The following is a 9,526-nucleotide window of genomic DNA, read 5'->3' as shown; positions in this document are numbered from 1 at the left end:
TGTACCTACACCTGACAGCACGTTAACCAGGCTGTCACCCGGGTGTCTCCCCAATCTATTATTACCCTCAGGCTTACAGTGTGACTGTAACTACTGCTCCTCAAACCACAGAGTATGAAACCTTTTAAGGGCACATACATACAACTCATTCGTACACATTCTCTTCTATGCTTATTATGTAAAAAAATATATGAACATTGTTATGCATTAGATGTAATATACTTAAACATGATTTAAAAAATAAACCATACACAGTAACATCATGTACTCGTTTATTTTGAAAGATATTAGACATTTTATGCAAACTTCACCTAATAAATATATAGTACGTAAGATACATTCTTTATGTCATTAGGTGGCACCGATATTAGAAAAGTGATTTTATTTTATTATAGAGTATCTGATGCTATCTGCCATTGTTTTATATTGAATTGTTTTATGTAGTCTTTTAACTTTCTGTTTTTACACCACATTCTAGAACAATTCACTCATGCTATTTCCAACTGTGTGATCTTAGAACAATACAAGATAAAAACAAAAGAAGATGATATTATTTTATTATAATAGTAAAAAAAAAAAAATACAAATGTTTTTGAAAGAAAATCTCTTAAGGTCACCAGGGCAACATTACAATTTACCATTTTATATTCTTGTTTTGTTTTGTTTTAAAATGTCATATATTTATATGATGACAAAGCTGAATTTTCAGCAGACTTCAGTGTCACATGATCCTTCAGAAATCACTCTAATATGCTGATTTGGTGATCAATGCGGAAAACAGTTGTGCTGCCTAATATTTTTGTGGAAATTGTGATTTTTTTTCCCAGTTTTATTTGATAAATAGAAATTTCACAAGAATATGATTTATTTGAAATAGACTTTAAAAAAAATACTAAAGATTTTACTGTCACTTTTAATCAAGTCAATGTATCCTGGCTGAATTCAAGTATTTCTTAAAATCCTACTGATCCCGAACTATAAGTCAAATGAAAAAAAAAAATGCATATTTGACACACCAGTGTTAGTTGTCAAGTACAGCATGAGTGACGCGTTCTTTACGTGGGATCTCAGTAACGGGATTTGTGGCACATGTTGCACCGACAGGCACGCGCAGTCAAGATCTCGATATCATCATGATGACGGCCTTGAGGACAGTGCAGACGAACTTTGATCTGAGAAAAGACCGATGGAAGAATATTATCATCAATAACCTATTTCAGATTTTTTAATAAAACGATGTATTTGTCAATGCATTTGAAATGATTTACCTAATAGAATAAAACAGAATAGATTATTATTGCATGACTGAACTGGTGGAAATTGTTATGTCCAAAAATCCACAGAGGACCAGAACCATTTCAATCTTTAGTCATAATGGTTCATAATAGGTTCTTCTGATGTAAAAAGTGATATAATAATGGTTTGACCACGGTGCCAGTGCTGTACCTTGGCATCCTTGCTAATGGTGCAGCAGCGGGAAGCAGACGTCATGTTGCGGGTGAAGTTGGAGGCCAGCTGCACAGAGTAGCGCGAGGGGAACGCGCTGGACTCACAGTAGCCCACGCACGCGTACACCAGCTGAGTTCCTCGACAGGTCCCTCGCTTGTCCGTCCGTATGGTCACGTTGAATGCTGTGTGTAGACAGAGCGGTAAATTAGTAGCTACTTTTTTCTTGAGAATGACTTTGACTGCTTCATAAAAATGAGGTCTAAACTCACGGTAAAGGTGGCAGCCAGGAGTCAGGGCTGGGAAACTCCAGCCAATAGGCATTAGCAACCCCACCAGAAGCATAGGCAACAGCAGCACTGCCAGATCAGATGAGACGCAGCGGAGCATCGTGATGTTCACCTGCGAGAGTTTAAAATTCTATCAGAATTCACTCAGATTCCACTATGTAGAATATATCACCAATGCAGAACATTTGCTTTGATAAATTCTTGGTAAATGACACATATTTTAATCTTTTAGTGCTGCATGACTTTAATACATTATTTCATACCGTTTACAGAAACATTTTAGTCATTTGGCTCTTTACAATAATAATTTCTCTAACTGTGAGAACTGACCAGCCTTTCCTGACTATTGTCTTGGGAGTTCATTATTGAGAATTGTCAAAATAATCTGAAAATGAATCTGCCACTTTCCCCATCACACTTTCCATGCCGTAAACGGGCTTGTTTTTGTTTACGATTAGTAACTACATTTTATTATAATAAAATTGTGTCTGGTTCATCATGTATGCTTTAGCCTATATATGAAACAATTCAGAACAATTATATATGTTTTTTTTGTCCAATATAATAAAATTACAATATACGCTAGAATTTCTTTCTTTCGTTTTCTATTTTGAAAAGATATTTTTGAAAATGCAATCCCGCACACTATACATTACAGTTTATTAACAAAAGCATACATAGCTTTTTTTATTTATTTTTTTTAATTTTTTTTCTGAACTTCAATATTTAGCAATAATTGATAGTTTGGGTGATTGCATTTTTGTATTTTGGACTTGACAGTTTTGTTTGTCCTTTTGTCCCCACACACTTATCGTTTTTTCAAGTTTCGAGTTTGCGTTGAAACGATTTAAAAAAAAGTTAGTTTTTCACTCATACTCATAATTAGACTTCTTTATTATTTAGAGTTTCTTTATTAATTAGAATTATGTTTTGATAGATTATCCTTGATTTTCTTTCTTTGCCTTTATTATATAAACACACACACACACACACACACACACACACACACACAGTAAACTTACATGAGCAAAATATATCTATATTTTAAATATCTATCTACCCTTACGAAAGGAAAATATATTTCTTAAAATATATTGTGATATATTGTAATATATTATTTTCCATTTTTGTTTATTTTATATGTTTGAATACATTTAATAATATACTGATGATACATATATTATATAATATATTGCAAAATATACAAATGATTGCCGCTTTCAATATATTGAAATATATTGGAAAAAATTAATATAGCCTATATAAGAATATATGCCTAATATATTACATTATATTTTCCAATATACTGCAATATAGTTTTGTTTCATAAGGGTACCAATCTTGAGTAAGTAGGCTACATGCATGAATGTACACACAGATCAAAATATAATTCATTGTTTAGAGCAAAAATGCGAAGTTGCCTTAGCTGCTGATAGGGCGGATGGATGGATAGATACATTAAATGAATTACTTTCCCTCGGGGAAAAAGTTTCAGAAATAACTTTTGTCCACAGCATAAACAATAGGTAACAGAGAAATCAGCATTACAGTCTTACATTAATATTAAACTCACACCAAGACATCCACATTACAGTATTTAATAATCAGACTTAAAGGGAAACAAGGAAAGTTTACCTGTAGATGTGGATCCTGCTTCAAAGCCAAAGTGTGTTCAGATAAGATGTTGACCTCGGACATGTGCAGGTGTGCAGTTCTCTCTGACAGAGCACATATATGTAGTGCAGGTAGAACTGAGCTCAGCTTCCAGCGTGGTCACACCCACTCACCAATGTGTCCTCCTGCATGTGGATGTGGAGAACGGGACCCTCCCCACTTCCATTATACCACTGTTTTAATGCACTTGCTGTTGTTCCCTTTCAAATCCCATTTCTTTTTATGTTGGCAAACTTTATAACCGTTTGCATGTGATTTCATCTCTCATGCTCTGGTCTTTTTCATTCACGATAGGGCCAAATCATCTCAAAATAAACTGCTTTTGGTCTGTAAATCCCTAATCAATATCTGTGCAATTCATATTTGAATATGCACACTGCATGACAAACAATATAAACAACAAATGTAAAAGTTTAATGTTTTGAAATATCTAGAAATTTCAGTGATCAAATGGATTCTTAGATCACTTTAAATCAGTGACTAACACTGCAGATATTGTGTTGGCAGAGCTGGAATATACTGTATCTGTATATTACAGTGGAGTTTTGCTCATGTAAACATCTTATTCAAGACATCAACCTAAACAGTTCTTTATATTTGCACGTTTAAACAAAAGTTATCATGGGTGGTATTAAACATTGTCGTGAGAAGTCAAAATACTAAAGAAACACATTTTTGGTTAAGAAATAATTTTTTCCTTAAACTGATTTCTAGGAATATTTTTTTTTTTACTTTACACATTTTCTATCCTTAATGTTCCATTTTACATCAGATTATTACATTCTCTAAATCAATTCAATAACAATAATAAACTACAGGTCTGTTACCATTCCAATGATCTTTGCATTGCAGAAGCTGCATCTGTTTCATGCAACTCAGAGGTCACATAAATGCATTTACACTGCATTACAACTATATAAATAATACTAGTTTGAAATATAGTTTTAAATATAAAATATTGGGAAATGAACTGAATGAACTGAGTGAATGATCCTTTCAATTATGTCAGGTTAAATTATTCGGCAGCAAATCACTGTCTTTGAATCAAACATTCAACTGAATCATTAAAAATTTATTCGAACAAAACAAGTCACTGTCTTTATCAATGGGGCATTTAATGTTTGCTCAACCAATTCTTTTTTTTAAAAACGCAGATTCATTCAGTAATGAAACACCACGTTCCTCAAAGATGTGCAAAGGTTCTGTTGTGCCTTTGTTTGGAACTTTTTTCATAGAGCATAAACAGACAATATCATCAGATAATATTATGACTCAACTGTAAGTCACTTACTCTTATTTATAGCCCAAACCCCTGTTAATTTTCATTGTCATTTCATTGCATTCTTCTGTATTATTAAATACATAAATGAGAATTAGTGAACATGTCAGGACTTTAAATGGTATATATACTGTTCAGAAGTTTGGGGTCTTTTGTGCTCTCAAAGGCTGCATCTATTTAAACAAAATTCAACAAAACAGCAATATTGTGAAATATTATTACAGTTGAAAAAAAAGGTTTTATTTTAAAATGTACTTTATAACTGTGATGGCAAAGCAAAATTCTCAGCAAGCAGTGTTATATGGTCCTTAAGAAATCATTCTGATAAGCTGATTTAGCGCTCAAGAAACATTTATTTTTATCAGTTTAATAGTGTTATGCTGCAGAAATCATGATCCTTTACTTTAATAAATTTTTTGAAACAATGTCAGTCTTTACTGTTAATTTTGATTAATTTAATACATCGTTGCTGAATAAAAGTATTCATTAAAAAAGGATGTGCATGTAAATGTTGTTGTTGATGCATATTCATTGATCCTGATGCTATTTTAGTGCAAAAGCTAAACTGAAATCCTTTACAATGCATTCCTTGGTGCTGACTACTAGCAAACTACTATTAATCCATTCACTTTCTAACACGCACAATTCATTATGTCATTGGAGAAGGAATGGATGACATAATTGAACATCCTCTCAACCCACCTCCCCACAACACACACACTCAGCATGATTCATACTTCAAGGTCCCCAGGCTTTTTATCACAGAATGGAGTGTAATTATAAAAAGATATTAAGATTTATGCAGGGGCAGCTTCTCAAAAAAACCTTCAGAGCTTGATTGACACGGAGGTTTAAAGGTCGAGATATTAATATAATCAGCTTATCGAGTGAAAACGTGAGGCCATGCCCTTTCCTGTTGTTTTGGCAGCTACTATAAAGCGCAAGCGGATGTATTAATAATCGAATTCTTCATGACTCTACTGGTTTTCAGGTTACAGTCATACGTAAACTCTGAAAATAAAAACCACAGAGATAAATCTGGGCTCTTTCTTGAGTCATGAACCCAAAGTTAGAAGTCTTTGACAGATACAGGAGAGCTTCAACTAATTCTTCTTTGATCCTGTAATAATTAGCAAAGGCAGTCAGAAACAGGTGTGGATTTTGAGACAAGAGGATCGGGCGTGTATAGCCTTGGCCAATGACCTCACCTTCTTGAGAGTGGTCTGCCCCACACAAACTCAATTTAGTGAACGCTGTAACAACATGCACACACTCAGATACACAGAAACACAAAAAAGCCAACAAAACTCGCTATTCTAACGACCCTGTTCAGGTGAACACACATAATAGAACATACAATGTAATTTCAGGCTTACTGAGAGTGACATGCAACAAAAGGAATTTTCACCCAAAGCAACCATTTGAAATATTATTATGAATTTAAAATACTAAATGAACACAGTTAGAACCGTTATAGACAAGTTTTGAAGAATTTACATAATCAGAATTCACAAACGGCACAAATGCAATGAAATAATGGACCAGGTGCGATTCAAAACTTTGAAGCTTAAAATTGAAGCAGCTTTTTTATTCTTCTCTGTATGTGTCAAGGAATGATGGTTGGGATTTTTTCATTTTAATTTGCAAGACTCTTATGGAAGAACAGAGAAAGGGGAAACAGCAAGCTGTGAAAACAGTAAGAAGAACATGCAGAAAATACATCTATTTTGAGTTTTCAATCTCAGAACTTAATGGAGATTCAAACACTTGGAAGAGTTGTTGTTTTTTGCTCTGTAATTTGTTCCAATTCCATTCTACAATAGTGTAAAAATGACACATTTCAAATTATTTAACTTCATATTTAATATCTCACAAGAGATTTGTCACCTGTCTAGTAATGATCCCACTGTCCTTTACAGTTGTTGAATTTAGGTCAAGACTTTCAGGGGGAGCTAAACAATGTGTTAAAAAGCCCACAAGTTTAAATATTTTATTTTATTATTATTTTCAACTGATAGACTGATATTGGATGATATTTCATCATTTTGAAATGGCCCAGCAACTTTGTTAAATGTTTGCCCACCACTTAGTTACTTACAGATTATACTGATGACTTTGCCAATGAATAATGAACTTGATTGTCATTTGTTTGTGAAACTTGAGTAAATTTCAGCTTCATTTCAGCTAGTGAGTACCTCTCAATTGCTAGCACTGGATTCTTTTACTGGTATAAGCATCGACCATTGAAAGCCCATATCGGTTGACAACTAAATATCTGATTATTTGATGGTTAAAGGGATAGATGATGACAGTATTTTCATTTCTGTGTGAATGAACCCTTTTAAACCTCAAAAAGAATAGTGCTTTGATGACTAACAGAAAAAAAAATGTGAGCAGAATTGTGGGGTTCTAAAGGCTTATTTCTCCTAACATTATTTGGATTGGATTACTAAAAATGAGTAAAGAAAAATTAATAATAGGAAAGAAACTAATATGTTGAATATGCATTTTACCATTATGCACATCTGGTACTGGTAAACAAGTCACATGAGAGTCAGCATGAATCTACAACAGAATAGAAACACAAGAGAGAAACGAAGAACATACCAATGATGGATGTGCTCACAAATGAAAAGTACATGAAACAGGTTTTTTATTTTTATCAGCTGCTATAATTAACATAATGGAGTAGTTATGCCACCTGAATGAACTAATATGTCAGATTGTGCACCCTGCAGGGGCAATTAAAAGTGATTAACAATTGAGACAGTGTGTGTGTGTGTGTGTGTGAGAGTGATAGAGAGAAAAACTGGCTCCCCAAAACACACGTTCATACACCAACCTCACTGCCACAAACTATCGCTTCTGCACCATTGGCCAGGGAAGGGGACTCCCTGAAAGAGAGAAAGATTTATTTGTTCTCTTTTTTTGACGTATCTAATTCCTGTTCCTGTTCCAGGACATTTAACATAAAAACAAAAGACCTGTCTTAAACATGTCTGCAAGCGTATGAGCCTGAGGGCCTGCACACATACACACAAATTCCCTGTGAAAAGACATCTATTTTCGATGCTGCAGTAGGTGAGTTGTGTAAACTCCACCGAATTACTGGAGTCCCACCAAAAAAAAAAAAGAGGACATGACAGAATTAAAACTACATGTCAAGTTCTGTTCTCCGCTGGTTTATTGATTTGTGCATCTCTTTGTATGCAGAGGAATTGGTTGAGATGGGATGTTATTTTAACAGTTAAATTATTATGTCCTGCCTGCTGATTGAGTGACAGCTTCATTGAGATGGCGCCCCATGCTCAGGCTCCTGTGCTCTGCTGTCTTTAACTGCCATAAAAACCTCATCATTCAGGTCAGCAATCTTATTTCAGCTTATTAACCATCACTGAAAACAAAGTGGAAAATCCCACAGATGTCTCCTAGTGTTTGTCTGACAGCAAGGTCCCATGAAAATAATTTATAAACACCGTTTTGTAATTGTATGGCTTGGTTTCATCATCACTCCGAATGTCCTTTTAAATGATTGGCATCTGTTCACTGTATGAGTCATGAGATGAAGTTTGGGCCTGTTTTATTTCCATTTGTGTCTTATTGTGACGTAAATATGAGACTACAAGTGTTAAAATAAAAACAACTATATACACTTTGAGGGAAAGACAGTTTTGCATATATGTGAAGGACAAGACTTGACATTGATTTCATGCAGCATATTAAAACGCAGCACAACAACACACTTACTGAAAACCCTCTTTGGTTTGTTTATTATGCTTGGGTTGGTTCACATTGCCCTCTTCTGGATGATCCATTGCAGTGGTCTGGACTGTGTTCGTTGGCTCACTAGCACACTGTGGACCTTTCGATACCAACAGTTTCTCCTGTGGGCATTTACAATGATATGAATCGGGAACTAGCACCAAAGCAAAACATTAGGTATGGAATTTTTGCAGGTCAAAAAAAGAAATGAACCAGTTTCTAACATAAGTGAGACACTCACCAGTGTGTTCCAGGCATTGGTATTTTTCACTGTTGAACAAGAGTGAAATTAATGCCTCATTTATTCATTCACAAAGTTTACTTAAAGCATATGTCATAGCGAAAGGGTGATATTTATATATATATATATATAAATAACTTTAATAACTTTACCTTTCGTAAAAACTTTTTCTTCTGTGGAACACAAAAAAAATGTCTTTGATTGGGTCCAGTTTGGGTCCCTTCTTTGCTCTTGGGTCCTGACATCTTCTGTGTTTCTTCAGAAGAAAGATAACAGCTCTGCAGGTTTGGAACTACAATTTTATTTTTAGGTAAACTACCCCTTTAAAGTTATATTCAGAGAAGCATACAGGGAAAAATGTTGAAATGCTGGGTGGTGAAGTGGTGAAGAACAAGGCCATCCAGGTTTGCAAGTACTGCATGCACAGCATTCTGCAAAACAAATATCAGATTAGGAATGAAATCTTCCCAAGGTTTACTAAATCAACTCCAAAATGATAATAATGATCTTAAAAAAACTCCAGCTCCTCACCGACGACCACCCCATAAAGCATGCCTTCCACATTAACGCTATAAAAGACAATATCCAAATCAGACAATTCTAGAGACAGCTCATTGATAAAAACTTTTATTATAGCTAATTTTTCACTTGCAGATATTCCAAGGTTGTTCAGCTTTATAAATTTCATGGCTCTTTATTTCATGGTTAGCTTGATATTATGTCTTTCATTTTGATCGTTTTAAAGTTTATTATTGGATACTGCCAGGAGTGTTTTTTAATCTTTATATCAAAACTGTTTACAATGTTACACCTCAGATAGAAAAAAAGGAGTAG

General features: G+C 34.3%; 1 protein-coding gene and 1 long non-coding RNA gene across 2 annotated transcripts; both read right to left on the bottom strand.

The window, feature by feature from the left end:
* Nucleotides 1-884: 884 nt before the first annotated feature.
* On the bottom strand, nt 885-3,552 carry LOC113052538 (glycoprotein hormone alpha-2-like). The gene is made up of 4 exons (XM_026216949.1): nt 3,372-3,552; nt 1,719-1,848; nt 1,447-1,631; nt 885-1,172 (listed from the first exon to the last, which is right to left on the bottom strand). The coding sequence occupies exons 1-4, from the start codon at nt 3,432-3,434 to the stop codon at nt 1,068-1,070; spliced, it is 483 nt and encodes a 160-aa protein (XP_026072734.1). The 5' UTR covers nt 3,435-3,552; the 3' UTR covers nt 885-1,067.
* Nucleotides 3,553-8,435: 4,883 nt separating this feature from the next.
* LOC113052086 (uncharacterized) lies at nt 8,436-9,230 on the bottom strand. The gene is made up of 3 exons (XR_003276981.1): nt 8,845-9,230; nt 8,693-8,721; nt 8,436-8,573 (listed from the first exon to the last, which is right to left on the bottom strand). It is a non-coding gene; the product is annotated as an uncharacterized LOC113052086 (long non-coding RNA).
* Nucleotides 9,231-9,526: the final 296 nt, after the last annotated feature.

The sequence above is a fragment of the Carassius auratus genome, chromosome 32, assembly GCF_003368295.1.
Source record: "Carassius auratus strain Wakin chromosome 32, ASM336829v1, whole genome shotgun sequence".
Taxonomy (NCBI): Eukaryota; Metazoa; Chordata; class Actinopteri; order Cypriniformes; family Cyprinidae; genus Carassius; species Carassius auratus.
The sequence above is the reverse complement of the archived record's forward strand: the minus strand, read 5'-3'. Positions and strand labels throughout refer to the sequence as shown.